Below are 16,610 nucleotides of genomic sequence, written 5' to 3' on the forward strand. Positions count from 1 at the left end.
TCTATCTGCGCATCTCAGAATGACACAGGACAATGGGCAAACTAGATTTTTTTTTTTCCCCAGCCACGGTACGCCGGAAATCCGGCGCGGCGCCGGAACGCTATCACCCCTGCCTTTATGCCTTTTGGTGATCAGTTCATCTTCTGCTCACTTAACTATTCACAATAACAGACATTTTCAGTAAGGGTGCCCAAACTTTTGCATGCCACTGTATAGTAATACACACACAGAGAAAAAAAGTTTGTTTTAAAGGTCCCATGGCATGAAATTTTCACTTTCTGAGGTTTTTTAACGTTAAAATGAGTTCCTCTGACCTTCTTAAGTCACCCCAGTGGCTAGAAATTTCATAATGTGTAAACCAAACTATGCCCAACATTTGAGAATGGTGCGTCAAAACAGCACGTTGATAAACTCTTCCCTTTACTACGTCAGCAAGGGAGATGATCCCCATGCCCCCCTCTGGATTCCCACCCACTGTATGGATTGCCCTGCCCAGTTGTAGTGAGGAGACCATAGAGGGAGGACACAACAACATGGCATCACCTAAGCGAGCAAAACATGGAAATTGCGCTGTACATGGATGTGACAACACAGAAAAGAGTCTGTTTTTACTGCCGATGGGAGAGCCCCTGAAGACGCAGTGGCTTAATTTTATTTACTTCAATAATACGCCGTCGAGTCTACCTAAGACGGTGTATGTTTGTCGGAAGCATTTTCCTGATGAATGTTTCCACAACTTGGGACAGTACAGGGCAGGTTTTGCACATCAACTGTCACTGAAGCCTGGGTCCGTACCAAGCATCCCTGCCGCATCAGCCACAAACACCGAACAAGTAAGTGTATAACCGTTAAGTCGTTTTGCCGTGTTTTAAAATCGGTGCCACGTTAGCCTTGCAATGGCTACATTAGCTGTGTAGCTAACCGCTTCCTGCAGTTAGGCAGGTACTCTGCGCTACAAAACCAAAAAGCATGCAGCATGCTCTGTTATAACAGCCAATCAAAACAGTTTTTACAAAAAGACACCCACATTCTTTTTTTTAAGTCACTCGTTCATTTTGTTTGTTTAGTAAAAACCCAAACATTTGTTGAATTTATTTTATTTCCTCGCGTCGCACCTTAATGACGTCAGCGCGCGGTATTTTTCCCTTCGTGGTTTGTTCCTTCTCTCTCGCCATAGTAAGACACCTACATCCGCTTGTTCTGACCCACTGGAGGTAGCGTCACAGTGCTGTTAGCCAATCAGAGGTAATACGTTTACATGTCATGAATATTAATAAGACCCGCCCCCACCCTCTACCCTTCCACGCCTCCATGCTTCTCATTAGCAAAACGACGCACTGGGAAAAGGGCTGAAATGGGGCTTTCTCCCAGGAGGCTATATCTACGTGCCGAGGGTTCATTTCGAGAAAGGCTGCGGATATAACATCCGGAAACCTCCACGAGCCCGTTTAAAGCATCAACAAACCACCATGCCATGGGTCCTTTAAAAATCAGCTTCATACAGTCTGCTCTTACTATGCCTTTTCAATCCCGGAGTTGTTCAGTGTGCACAAGTCCTCGCTCAACTAGTGTTAATGACCAGAAGGTAATGGGTTCAAGCCCCAGCACTGCCAAGCTGCCATTATTGAGTCCTTAAGCAAAGCCCTTAACACTCTCTGTTCCAGCAGCACTGTCTCATGGCTGACCCTGTGCTAGGACCCCATCCCCCAAACAATCTGTGATATGCAAAGAAAATAATTTCACGGTGATAAAAAATAAAATCAACATTCTTTTATATTCAATTAAAATATTTTTCAGGACCTGTCCTTTTTCAGGGCGTGCCCCGCCTCTTGCCCAAAGTTAACCGGGATAGGCTCCAGTTCACCTGCAACCTTCAGTCAGATAAGCAGTATAATGGAGGCATGAATTGATGTTTTTCCATTTTAATTTACATCTTCATTTTAGGTCCACCCATTAAGGATGAAGTCATTTAAGATTTAACTTCTCTGAAGTCCTTCTGCAGCTCAACCACAAAAATCAATATAAAAATTACAACCTCAAAAGCCAATATAGTATTATATATTCAGAGTAGGAGTGAAGTGTTGAAATTTTAAAGCATTACCGTGTTTCCATCATTCCATGGCAAGTTCAAGGATCACATTAGAATATATGATAATTTGTAAGCAATAATTACTCAGTGAACATTTCGGTTGCTCCCAGTTTTGTGCTTTTAGACACTGAGGTTTAAACTGGAAAACTCCTTGCAGAAACAGTGCTGAGCTCAGTGCAGCAGGAACTTACATCCAGACAGTGAATACCACTGAAGAAAATTTTTACTGATATGGCTGGCATACAGCAATAAATTACCTGCAAATTATGTGAAAGCCCCGATTTTTATTATTATTTTTTTAAGGTCCCTTCACTGGCTTCCAGTAAGCTACAGACTTGACTTTAAAGCATTGCTGCTGGTGTACAAATCTCTAAATGGTACAGGGCCCAATTACCTCCCTGATATGTTGCAGCGGCCTAACCCAATCAGATCTACCAGATCGCAGCAGCAAAATTTACTGTTAAAACCTGTTGTTAAAACAAAGTGTGGTGAAGCAGCTTTTAGCTACTATGCAGTACAGCTATGGAACCAACTGCCAGAGGACATTAAAAATGCTCCTGCTGTTGGCAGCTTCAAATCTAGGTTAAAGACCAAGCTGTTTTCAGATGCTTTCTGTTAAATAATTAATATTGTCTTCTTTACATTTATAATCTTTACTTTCTCTGCATGTTTTAAATTTACTTTAACTTTATTCTATTTTATTCTTTATTCTATTCTGCTGGGTTTTTTTTCTCATCCTATTTGAACTACTTCATTTTATTATTTTATTTTTACTATTGTTTAATTCTTATTATTTTCTTTTAATTCTTTTAATTAATTGTTTTAGAATAAAAATAATTATTTTATGTAATTTTATTTCTCTATTGTTTACTGTTTGTTTTTACTTCTGTAAAGCACATTGAACTGCCATTGTGTATGAAATGTGCTATATAAATAAACTTGCCTTGCCTTTTAAGAGATTTAAAAAAAAAAAAAAAAAAACACCACAAAAAACCCCCTCCAAGCTAAGTTTATAAAACATGTTGACTTTTATTGCTTAGAGAATACAGCTTACAGCTCCTGCAAAGCCATGTGAACACGTGCCTCAACTAAAATTTACCAATCGTCACAAGATAATTAACCACATATTCACAATGCAACTTCTACACATTGCACCAGAGAGATACAGAGGAACAAAAACCTTCTGCTTGGATATGAATACATTTTACAGTTTGATAGTTGCTATCAATATAGGGACACTGATGGTGACATAGTTCAGTGCCATCAGTGACCAGAGTTTCTTTCTGTAAAGAGTGTAAAACTGTCCAGAGGTTTCTTAAGACTATCTGGTGACTGAAGTTTCATCTCCATCTTTGGTACTAAAGAGACAGATATTATTTTGTAGTTCTCCTTTCAATACTGTTCTGAACACAGGCCAGACAAAAGCTGCATCCTACATACACTGTACTCTTACAGACTTGAACTTAAAAAAAAAAGTCCTACTTTACAACCCAGGTCAGCCCTCTGCTGCACGCACAGAGCAAGACAGGGAAGGAACCACTGTTGTAAAAATCAATTCTTCAGGAAAAAATTCAAGATTTTAACTCAACTATTTTACAAAAAAAAAAATTCTACAGGACACCTAAAATAGGAGGCATTTGAGTTTAAACACTCATTCCTGCACCAAACTGAGAACATTTAAACATAATGCATCTTCTGCCGCCAACGTGTTATACGGCTCAATGTCCAAAAACAATGATGCACATACAATATGGTGCACCTTAAAATATCTTAACTGTCTGAAAGAAAAGCAGAAATAGGTCTCAGAAAAAGAAAAGGAAGAAAAAAGCCTAACGCTATTTTGACATAAGAGGAGGGCCAAATAAAACAGCCGTCTGGCCATGGTATTTTCTAAAAAGTCAATATAAACGGATACTGCAAGAGAGAGAGAGAGAGAGAGAGAGAGAGAGAAAATGAATCACATGTCATCCTCTTCATCATCTTCCTGGGAGGATCGGGCGTGTTGAGCTGCTGTGGCTGAAGCTGCTGCTGCTAACTGAGCCTGCTGCGCTGCCTGCTGCATCTGCAGCCACTCCTGCTGGGCAAGCTCAGCCTGCTGCTGCCGTGCCTGCAAAACACACACACACACACACACACACACACACACACACACACACACACACACACACACCAGGCACAGTATGGTATCAGAAATTCACTATAGAGAATAACTGCCAAATATACCAACATTATTCACCTTATTTTCCATCACAACAAGGAAGTGGCCATCTTCCACTGATTCGGATTAAGACCACAGCGATAATACACAAATTACAAGTAGTACAATATGCTCAATTAGATGGTGTTACAATCATTGGAAGAAATGGAGTACATCATTTGAACAGCAATATTACAAACACAACACAAAATGATTGTTGGACACCAGACAACTCCTATCCACCGGCTTCCAAAATGGAGGACCTGCAATTATTGTTGAAAGCGCTTAAAACGTAAAACATCCACCCAAATGTCCATGTGTCTGCTCTTACCATTTTGTAGAGGGGAAACCAACACCAGAACATCCTTACCCAGAGAAATGGCTTGTTATGAGGCTCCGGTGAAGCGGATACATCAGGTGCTTCTAAGGCTTTCAGGTAAGACCTAGCTAGTTAGCTAGCGAACGTTAAATGTCTCGTTGGAATGTTTGGTTAGTTAGCATAGCAACTTTATGATCCGTGTCCACAGCAATAGCCTTCTGACTTTATTCACTACTTGGCTCTCAAGTTAATGTATTAGTCTTACCTGACAACCGCAAAAGTACCCAACACATCCGCTTCACCCCTTTGGAAGGTGTAGATATAAAACCCCAATTCCAAAAAGTTGGGATATTGTGTAAAACAAATAAAAACCATAATGCAGTGATTTGCAAACCATGGAAACCCTATATTTAATTGTAAGTAGCATAAAAGACAACATATCAAATGTTCAAAAAGAAATTTGGTTGCTTTTTTTTTTTTTATTAAAAAAAACAACCCACCTCATTTTGAATTTGATGCCAGCAACATGTTACAAAAAAGTTGGGACAGGGGCATAGTTACCACTGTGTGGAAGCACCTCTACTTTTAACACCACTGTACATGTTTGAGAACTGAGGAGACCAACTGCTGTAGTTTTGAAAGTGAAATGTTGTCTGTGTTATTTTCAATGAAATACAGGGTTTCCATGATTTGCAAATCATAGCATTCTGTTTTTATTGAAATTTTACATTGTTCCAAGTTTTTTGGCTGCATGGTGCCCCACAACACTCCGATTGCTTTGTGTTGTATTTGAAGAAATGTCTCGTGGATCCTCTCTCATGTGCCTACACAGACAGTTTCAAACATTTTAATTGTGTGGTCTGCTAATGAAACTTGGCATGCATGGGAGATGAGACAAGAAATGAAGATGAAAGCAGCTGCTTTAACATTTATGAGGTTATAGCTTCACCTTTATCCATTAGCGTAGCAACAGAGAGAGCTACCATTCAATGCGACTTCCAAACAAACAAACCAGTCTCACAATGATTACATATTTTCTGGCTAGGGCAACACCACAGTCAAATCAGGCGGTTTTTTGTTGATGTCTGGGACGCATCAAGATGCGTTTGCTTCTACACTACAAACGTGTTGTTGCCATAGGTTTCTCAGATCATCTCCGAATGTGGTTTGAGTAATCGGGTTACAACGCATCTTCCAGATGCATTTGATCCCATTCATACCTGTATGTGGCACAATACATCTGCGCCAGTTTCCTGGTCATCTTGGTACCACCCGCCTTGTAGAGCTCAGCTAGGATGGAGTCAGCCCTGGTGCCTTGCCCTTGGAGAGGAGCATGATGGCCTTTTCTGTTTCCTGAAGCGAGGGAGGTTTTGCCATGCTGTGGTTTACATCAACTTGGGGGAGCCAGTCGATGGAATCATCGTTGATTGTGGACAGCCTATTCAGGATACCATTGAAATGTTCAGCCCACCATTTCAACAATGCAGACTTTTCTGTGACGAGGACGCTTTTCATCAGCACTTAAGAGAGGCCTAAAACCTGATTTGACTGGGCCATAAATGGCACTCAAGGAAGAATACAAGTTTTTCATATCATGCTTGTCAGCAAAGGCCTGGAGCTCCTCAGCCTTGTTACTAAGCCAGGGTGTCTTGCATAGCCCTCAGTTTCTGCTGCACAGTACGTCCAATCTTGCAGAAGGCTTCTTTCTTGGTGGTTGACTAGGGGTTGTTGAAGTAGGCTCTACGCAGACGATGCTTCTCAAGCCGAAGCGCCTGGGATTTCTTTGCCATCATCATCAAACCAGTACTGATGCTTGCATGCAGACAGTCTGATCCATCAGAGGCAGTAGAGTAGGACCAGCTGGCTTCGATGTCCTCAACATCAGGATTCAGCAGGTCAAGTTGGTGGTTCAGCGCCTCTGTGAAAGACTGGGCAGTGCTGGGACTTTTAAGCATGGAGACATTCAAGCGTTTAGTGGTCTTGAATCCCTGTGGGGGGCAAAGTGGTTGCAACCGGAGCTTGAGCTTAAAAACAAACCTGTGATCAGTCCAGCAGCTGGCTCTACACATGGCCTTGGTGACCCTGATATCTTGTCTGTCTTTCCTTCTCACGATGTTATAATCTATCATTTGCCAGTGTTTGGATCTCAGATGCATCAAAGTTGTTTTGTTCAGATTAGACAAGCAAAAGACAATGCTGTTAACGAGATCGTTGGCAGCACGGAACCTCAGAAGGAGATGGCCATTGCTGTTGCATTTTCTGATACCATGTTTACCAATGATACTCTCCCAGGCATACGAGTTAGTGCCCACTCTAGCACTAAATTCTCCCAGAATGATGAGCTCGTCAGTGTTTGGGACAGCTGCTACTACAGAGTCAAGATCTTCGTAGAATTTATCCTTGATTTCATCTGGATTTTTGATGGTGGGAGCATATATGCTGATGAGAGTTGTAAATTTCTTTCCTCCAATGGGTAGCCTCACTGTCATAAGGTGATCATTGATTCCCTTTGGTAGACTGGTGAATCTGCTGACCAGACTAGTCTTGATGGAAAAAACCTACACCTGCCTCTCAGCACTCATCTTTTCAGTGCATCCCTCAAGAATTCAAAGCTGCATCAATCATCCACCTGTACAAGCGCAAAGGGAATCGCCAGTCCTGTGATACTCTCAGAGGAATCTCGCCGCTTTCGACTGCTGGCAAGATCCTAGCGAAAATATTACTCAGTAGACTCATCGCACACCTGGTCTCTCACCAGAGAGCCAGCGTAGCTTCAGAAAGAAACACTGGCACCATCGACATGATCTTTGCCACCAGACAACTGCAAGGAAAAAAAAAAGGTGTCAGGAACAAAACATCAAGCTTTACATCACTTTTGTGGATCTGATTCAAGCATTTGACACTGTAAGCAGAGAGGGCCTTTGGAAGATAATGGCAAAGTTTGGTTGCCCTGTGCTGTTTATTGAAATGGTCCGCCATGATGGAATGCTCACCAGAGTTCAGGACAACGGCAACACTTCTGGCCCCTTCCCAGTCAACAGAGTGAAACAAGGGTGTGTTCTAGCACACACCCTTGTCAGCCTCATTTTCTCCACAATGCTGCAGGATGCATTCAGAGACGAACTCGGCATCAAGATGTGCCACCACGTGGATGGGAAAAATTGTTCAATCTGAGATGACTGCAGGTGAAACCCAAAGTGCAAGTGGAGACTGTCTGTGACTGGTTTGCTAATGACTGTGCACTTAAATGTCAGCTCTGAACCAAACATGCAGTTCAGCTTGGACCTCTTTGCTAATGCCTGTTCCAACTTCGACCTGACAAGCTCCACAAAGACAACAGAAGTCATGTTCCAGCCGGCTCCAGGCAAACCATACAGAGAGCCTTAGATCATGACTGACGACTAGAATATCAGCGATGTGGTAGCCTGGCAAGCCAAACTAAATGTGAATATTTAGTCTGGCCTCGATCCGTAGACATTTCCGAAGCGGGTAGGAGGAACAAACCGCGGTCTTTCAAACTGTCTCTGTACGTATAGGCCAACGCTCTGACCAATCAGCGCAACAGTGACTGTGACGTAGTCAGAGCGACAGAAAGCAGTGGGGGAGGCCTTGAAATAAATAATTTTTCAAAATGCGTATTAATTAATAAACAGGTTCTAGATATTAAGAAGTTTGGAGATAATGACCACAAGTTTGGAGTCTGTACCACATACACATTTTTTTCCAAGTGTTTTTCAAGGGTTTGCTTAAACTGTTTGAGAGTTTTTATTTAGTGGTGTTTGGTGAAATAATTTCCCTTAAATTTAAAATAACGGGAAAATAAACAATCAAAAAGTAATGTTTCAAAGCTGTTTATTAATTCTTTGTACTGCACAAACTAGCCCCATCCTTTTGGCTACCAGCGGAGCCAGCTGGTAGATCAGACTTTTGCCATAGCCAGTCGGCAAAACAGCGAAAACGTCCTTCTTGAAAAGGAATGAGCGGAGAGCCTCTTCCTGCTCATGTTTCAACAAAAACTCCAAGTCTAATTCTTCTAAAACTGATTCCAAAGCGGAGTCAAACGCGTGCTGTTCACTAGCCCGTAGCCATCTTCCCTGTTGCGCTTTCTCCAGCGTCGCGCAGCTTTGTCGTCACTCCTGCAAAAGCCCGCCCAAAGAATCCAAACAAAAACCTTGCGTTGTGATTGGCGGGCACGATTTGATGCCCGGGGTGTTTTTGTTTATATGGTGCGAGGCTAGACCCATTCGCTAGGCAAAAATATTTTTGGCCGCTAGGCAGGTGGGTCTAGTTTACTAGGCTAGCGATGTGGACAGGTTTACCTATCTTGGGAGCACCTTATGTAATTCTGTTTACATAGACAATGAAGTCAACACCCATAATCGCCAAAGCCAGTGCAGCATTCAGATGACTCAAAGCCAATGTCTAGGAGCAAAGAGGGATTCGTCTTGAGACCAAGCTCAAAGTCTATTCAGCTGTAGCGTGACCCTCTCTCCTCTATGCATGTGAGACACAGACTGTCTACTGTCGTCACACCAAAAATCTGAACCATTTTCATATGAGCTGCCTACACAAAATTCTGAAGATCAAGTGGCATGATCATATTCCGGACACAGAAGTTCTTTCCCAGGTTGGTATGACAAGTGTGCACACCTTGCTGTGCAGGGGTTCTCAACCTTTTCTGCTTTGAGGCCCACCTATTCACACTTGTAATGAGTCGGGGCCCATTTAAAAGATCCCCAATTTTTTTTGGCTCACCTGTTCTATTAGAATTGAATAATCTATTGTAAAAGTGTGTTAATGGGATGCAACATCACATTGTTACAGATGGGAGCTCAGTAATTAAATAAATGCAATAAAAACAAACTGTTTTTAATTGTAGGTAATGTAATTAAAACTGTATGGATGTGCCAGAAGCCAACATAAAATCCTGCATGCAGGACATTCTCAGTCAAAAGGAATGATCCAAAAGTGGAGTCTGGTCCATTAACAAGAACTTATTGCCATGTTTGTGTACAGCAAACAAACAAGTTATTAAAACCAAGAAGTACACTCAAAAGAAGTGGATATAGAAACCACTCAACAGGATAGATCCTTACATGCTAACAAAGAAGGATTTTTCCTAGGAGTTGGAAAATTATTCATCCGTCAAGTTCCCAGACATCTCAAACTACCTGGTGCTACAGACATCGTTCTACATGGACAGATGAAAACCTGGAAGAGCATGGAGGAGGACAACTTTTTATGTGCCTGGGTTAAAGATCTAGGGATCAGGACACTACAAGATAGACGGCAGTAGATGGATCCAAGTGCAGGAAGTGTGTTTATTAGCAGGCGTGATATTTACAAAAACGAAAGCAAAATAAAACCATAAAGCAGAGTATTTAAACAGCGTTACAAACATGGCTAGAGACAAACATGACCATGATAATGACGATACTTTGCGAAGCCTCTGTGAAAACAGCATCCGTATCTGCTGATTGTGCTCAAATCAGTATCTGGTGTTTCCCAAAACGATCGGGTCCCAAGAGTGTGCACGGCCACTCGAGCTGTGCGAGACTCGAGCGCAAATGCGTGACAGTCAAGTGTGCTGTGTGACCACAATTTTTAGCTCATGTGTATATCGCCATGCATCGCCACAAACACCTAATTTTTCATCAATAATCCATCGCAAAGCATCACGAGCGGTAGTGTGACCGTAGCTTAATGAGGCAGATGTGACGTTAGAGGTAACCCAGCAATTGTACCCTACCACGAATAAAAAATTGGGGGTGGAAATCGCAGCCCACCAGATGGCCATGGTCCCATGGTTGAGAAACAATGTTGCTATGCAAGGCTTAACTGAGACGGGCAGGCCATGTTGTGTACATGCCCAACGAGCGCCTTCCTGAAAAGATCTTCGAAGAACTCATGCAGGGCAAGCAGCCTCACGGTGAACAAAAGAAGTGTTACAAAGATACTCTGAAAGTCTCTAAAGAACTTCAGAACTAACCCAACCAACTGGGAAAGAACAGCAAGTGATAGAATCACTTAACGCAGCCAAGTTCGCAAGAGGCGTCCTTCTATGAGCAACCGAGGATCAGTGTAGCCCAGAGGAAGATGCATGAAAGCATGCTGACAACCCAAACCCACTGATTTCCTCTGCCCCATCTGTGACAGACACTTCCGGGCCCAAATTGGATTCACCAGCCACTTTCAGACCCATAGATGAGAGCATGGACCTCTTCGAGCACAAAGGACGAACACCACCCCCACCTGTATTCATCACTGTCCATTTGTGATCCAGTCATTCAGGATGTATGTTAATGCCAGGTGTGAACAGAGCCTAAGGCTACATCCACACGACAACGAGATGTTGTTTAAAAATATATCGCGTCCAAATGGGCAACAATCAGTAAAATATCAGGTCCATATGGCAACGCAACGCTTGCTGAAAACGATGCAATACACACGCCACACCTCTAGGGGCGCTGTAAGACGGTCCCTTCGGAGACACCAGAACAATAGAAGTAAGGACGCATGCGCATAAACTATTATGCGCGAGACTTCATATTAGCCACAAAGTCAGGAAAATCTGTTCGTAAAATTACGTTATAATGACCAAATACAATGAAAAGTATTTTTCCAGTCTCACCTGTGAAAGGTAATCCCATGTGATCTCGTTTGGACGGTAAACCTGTTGGTACAGTTAAACGCAGCACATGAATGAGGCATCTTTATTCTCCGCTTTGACCTATCCAATATGGCGGCAAGGATGACGTATGATTCTACGCGGAAGGCGGCGTCTTTAATGGTCCGGAATAAATTTAATGCTACACGTTGATGGATTAATTTGTTCTTCTACGCCCTTTTTGAGGAATGTATTGTAGGACTTAAACCAACATCTGAAGAGGTGAGATCGCTCCTTTTTTCCCTATTTTTGCTGGCGGGATTGACTCTGCCCTAAGGGCAGAGTCTCTCTCTCTCTCTCTCTCTCTCTCTCTCTGCACCATTACACAATAAATATTTCACAGTGAAAATATTTTGTAAGCGCGTTTCATGAACCAAGTTATAGGATTTGTTGACAATTCGCATCGAGTTCGTTACACTTCTACCCGGCGTGAAGCACTGACAGTCATGTGGTTGTGACGTCATCGTAAACAAATCCGTTCTACTCATCCAGACGACTTCGCAATGGCAACGTTGCCAGATCTTTCCACTCTGGAACCCGTTCTCAAAAGATTGCGTTTTGGGGCACCCAAAACGCCGGTGCCGTGTGGACGCCAGGCCTAAACGATAAACAATTGTATCGGATTCACCTGAATCCGTTGCCGTGTGGACAGGGCCTAAGAGGTGTAGCCCAAACCTGTTTTAGCATGACAATGCCCCTGTGCACAAAGCAAGGTCGATAAAGACATGAATGACCGAGGTTGTAATCGAACTCTTGAACACCTTTGGGATGAATTGGAATGCGAACAATGCGCCAGGCACTCTCATCAGTACTTGACCTCACTAATAGTCAAGTGGATGAAAGGGCACAAATCCTCACAGCCACACTTCCCAGAAGAGTGAAGGTTTTCATAACAGCAAAGAGGGATGAAATGTGGAATGGGTTATTCAGAAAGCACAAATACTTTTGGCCATATATATGATTAGATTAGATAGAGATTAGATAGAACTTTATTGATCCCTTTGGGAGGGTTCACTCAGGGAAATTAAGATTCCAGCAGCATCATTACAGGATAAACAGAATAGAAAATAGAGAAAAATACTTAATTTAATTTATCTAGGAGTTTTACATCTCATTATCTCTAGCTGCTTTATCCTGTTCTACAGGGTCGCAGGCAAGCTGGAGCCTATCCCAGCTGACTACGGGCGAGAGGCAGGGTACACCCTGGACAAGTTGCCAGGTCATCACAGGGCTAACACAGACACATTCACACTCATGGTCAATTCAGAGTCACCAGTTAACCTAACCTACATGTCTTTGGACTGTGGGGGAAACCAGAGCACCTGGAGGAAACCCACACGGACATGGGGAGAACATGCAAACTCCACACAGAAAGGCCCTCGCCAGCCACGGGGCTCGAACCCGGACCTTCTCGCTGTGAGGCGACAGCGCTAACCACTACACCACCGTGCCGCCAGTATTTACATATACAAATAATAAAAATAGATATGGGGAAGAGAGGAAGGGGGGGACAGCAGGAGAGATATTGCACTTTATATCGCACATTGTCTGGTATTGCTTATTGTTAGGCTAGGCTACTGCTCCATCCCGTCCTCTGTACTCCTGTTACCCCTCCTCCCCCACAGAGAGGAGTTGTACAGTCTGATGGCATGAGGGACAAAGGAGTTAAGTTGGTTAGTCCTGCACTTGGGAAGGCGCAGTCAGTCACTGAACAGGCTCCTCTGGTTGCTGATGACTGTGTGCAGAGGGTGACTGGCATCGTCCATGATGTTCAACAGTATGTCCATAGTCCTCTTCTCTGCCACCATCACCAGAGAGTCCAGCTTCATGCCGACCACGGAGCTGGCCCGCCTGATCAGTTTGTCCAGCCTGGATGTGTCGCCCCCAAGCACACCACGGTGTAAAACAGGACACTGGCGACCACAGACTGATAGAACATCCACAGGAGTTTCCTGCAGATGTTAAAGGACCGCAGCCTCCTAAGGAAGTATAGCCTGCTCTGTCCCTTCCTGTATAAGTGATTGGTGTTGCAAGTCCAGTCCAACTTGCTGTCCAGCCACAGCCCAAGGTACTTGTAGGAATCCACAGCCTCCACCTCCACTCCCTCAATCAGAACTGGTTGTGACCTTGATCTGGACCTCCCAAAGTCAATGACCAGCTCCTTGGTCTTCGAGGTGTTGAGCTGCCGATGGCTCCTGTTGCACCACATAGCAAAGTCCCTCACCAGGCTCCTATACTCCTCCTCTCGGTCATCACTGATACACCCAATGATGGCCGTGTCATCGGCAAACTTCTGAATGTGACACAGCTCTGAGTTGTAGCAGAAGTCTGCGGTGTACTGGGTGACGAGAAGAGGGGCCAGCACCATGCCCTGGGGTGCTCTGGTGCTGCTAATCACAGTGTCAGATGATGTCCTTCAGCCTGACGTACTGTGGCCTGTCGGTGAGGTAGCTGGAGATCCAGGTACCAGGCAGGGGTCCACTCGCATCCTGTTCAGTTTGTCCTGAAGCAAAGGGGGCTGGATGGTGTTGAAAGCACTCGAGAAGTCCAAGAAGAGGATCCTCACTGTGCCATTTCCCTTATCCAGATGCGAGTGGGCTCAGTGTAGCAGGTAGAGGATGAAGTCTTCCACACTGACACCTGCCCAGTACGCAAACTGCAGACAGTCCTGGGCATGCTGTACCTGGGGTCTGAGGAGGCTGAGGAAGAGCCGCTCCAACGTCATCAGATGTGAAGCGAGTGCCACCGGTCAGAAGTCGTTCAGCTCACTGGGCCGATTCTTTTTGGGAACTGGAACGATACATGTCGTCTTCCAGAGGGTGGGCACTCTCCCCAGCTGCGGGCTGAGGTTGAAGATGCATTGGAGTGGTTCACCCAGTTCAGCAGCACAGGTCTTCAGTAGTCGGGGACACACCTTGTCCGGGCCTGCTGCTTTCCTGGGGTGAAGCTTCCTCAGCTGACCTCTGACCTGGTCTGCAGTAATGCATGGAGGAGTGTGTTGAGGGAAGAAGGAGAGATGGCTGCAGTGAGGGGGAGGGTGGGGGGGATGTGGGCTGGTTGAACCGGTTGAAGAAGTCATTCAACTCATTCACCCTCTCCACTGTCCCCTCAACGACTCTGGTCTTTGTATTGGGGCCTGTGATGGTTTTCACACCTTCCCAGACCTCCCTCATGCTGTTCCCCTTCAGCTTCTGCTCCACCTTTCTCCTGTAGCTGTCCTTAGCTTTCCTCGCACAGCGTTTCACCTCCTGTTGTGCTGCTTTCATTGCCTCCCTGTCCCTGCTCCTGAAGGCGGCCTTCTTCCTGTTGAGGACAGCTTTGACTTCCTGTGTTACCCATGGCTTGTTATTAGGGTAACACCGTATAGTCTTAGCGGGGGAGACTATGTCTGCACAGAAGTTGAGGTAATCAGTCAGACAGTGTGTCAGCCCCTCTATCTCCTCACAGTGTAGGCTAAGCAGCACATCCCAGTCCGTGATGTCATAGCAGTCTCTGAGGGCATCTTCCATTTCAGGGGACCACCTCCTGATGGAGCTAGTTGTTGCAGACTGCCTTTGAACCAGGGGGGTGTACTTCGGCTGTAGACGAACCAGGTTATGTTCAGACTTCCCTAGTGGGGGGAGGGGTGTGACTCTGTATGCATCCCTCACATTAGCATACAGCGAGTCAATTGTCCTGTTGTTCCTTGTTGGACAGTCCACAGCCTGGTAAAAAACAGCCAAAGTAGAGTCCAAAGTAGCATGATTAAAGTCCCTAGAAATGATAAATGGCTCAGGGTGCTGTGTCTGCAGCCTTGCTGTGACAGAGTGAATCCTCTCACATGCAGCGGCTGCATCTGCCCTCGGAGGGATGTAAACACAGATGGTGATCACGTGACCGAACTCCCTCGGCAGATAATATGGCCACAGGCTAACAGCTAGCAGCTCCATGTCCACGCAACATAAAACTGTCTTTACGGAGATATGTCCCAGGTTACACCAGCGGTTGTTAACATAAATGATGAGTCCCCCACCTTTGCTTTTCCCGCACGCGTTAACGTCTCTGTCGGCTCTCACAGCAGTGAATCCCCGCAGGTCCACGTTAGCATCCGGTACAAGGTGTGTTAGCCATGTCTCCATAAAAATAAATAAGCTGCTCTCGCGATAAATCCGCTGACTGTTCAGTGCGGATAGCTCATCGACCTTATTCGGCAGCGAGTTTTCATTCAGTGGCGGTTCGAGACCAAAATTTCTAGGGGGGCCGAGGTGGGGCCAATGTTTTTTCAGGGGGGCACATAAGGACAAAACATGGCAATATTTAAGCATTCAAAATGTTTAGTTAAAAACAAAATACATCGAGCATAAATACAATGAGGGCTGCAGCTGTTATCTCTCACGTCCCAAGTTTAAAATTCGCGCTGCTGTTGGTCTTTCTGCTGCAGGTAAGAGTGTGCGTGTAGCGCTTTAAGGAGTCTGTGTAGAACACTCTGTCATGTCAGTTCCGATCTTTGAGCCAGCGCACGTCGAAATTAATAAATTTTCTCTGTTCAGCACAGGGGCCACAACAGGGGCCAGGAGCAATTTTACAGGGGCACTGGCCCCCCCGGCCCCCGTTTAAAACCGCCCATGTTCACATTCCCCATGATAATGGAGGGAATGGATGGTTTGTAGCGCCGCCGGTTGTCCGCTAGCCTAGCCTTTAGCTTAGCTCCGGCTTTGCAGCCCCTGGGTTTCCTCCTCAGCTCGGCCGGGATGGGGTGTCGTATCCCGGCTCGTCCCATTGTTTTCAGGGCCAGCAGCTCCTCTTGAATAAGCGAGAAAACTGGCTCCTGGTTGCGTGTTAAGTTAAAAATATCCATAAGTAAAAACACACTGTCTTCATAAGAAGAGCAGAAAAGTAAAAAAGGTGGGGAAAAAAAAGGTTTAAAGAGCTAAAAACGACAGAGCTACTGGGGAGGCAGCCGTCTCACACAGCGCCCCACTACAATGAGACAGCCTACAAAGTACCCATTTCCCCCACTACAGACCTGCAAACCCAAAAGACTGCTCTTTTGATGCATTTTTGAGTGGTAACTCATACTAGTGCAGTCTGATGTTAATACAACCCCTGGCAAAAAGTATGGAATCACCAGTCTTGGATGAGCACTCATTCAGACGTTTTATTCTGTAGAACAAACTGAGATCACAAACATGATACAATAATAAAGTCATTCCCAAGTGCAACTTCTTGGCCTTCAGAAACACTAAAATAAACGAAGAAAATACATTGTGATAGTCAGCAAATGTTACTTTTATAGACCAAGCACAGGGGAAAAAAAAATTATATATATATATATATATATATATATATATATATATAT

The 16,610-nt window shown here is 44.5% G+C and overlaps 1 protein-coding gene across 2 annotated transcripts in view; it reads right to left on the minus strand.

Moving 5' to 3' along the window:
• Positions 1–3,098: 3,098 nt before the first annotated feature.
• The window catches only part of dr1 (down-regulator of transcription 1), a 36,012-nt gene continuing 22,500 nt past the window's right edge, over positions 3,099–16,610 (minus strand). For both annotated transcript variants that reach the window (XM_060919718.1, XM_060919716.1), the window contains exon 4: positions 3,099–4,196. In XM_060919718.1, coding sequence (XP_060775701.1) covers positions 4,047–4,196 — 150 coding nt within the window. In that variant the 3' untranslated portion in view covers positions 3,099–4,046. The remainder of the gene's footprint in view (positions 4,197–16,610) is intronic.

This window comes from Neoarius graeffei, chromosome 4, assembly GCF_027579695.1.
Source record: "Neoarius graeffei isolate fNeoGra1 chromosome 4, fNeoGra1.pri, whole genome shotgun sequence".
In the NCBI taxonomy this organism is placed as follows: domain Eukaryota; kingdom Metazoa; phylum Chordata; class Actinopteri; order Siluriformes; family Ariidae; genus Neoarius; species Neoarius graeffei.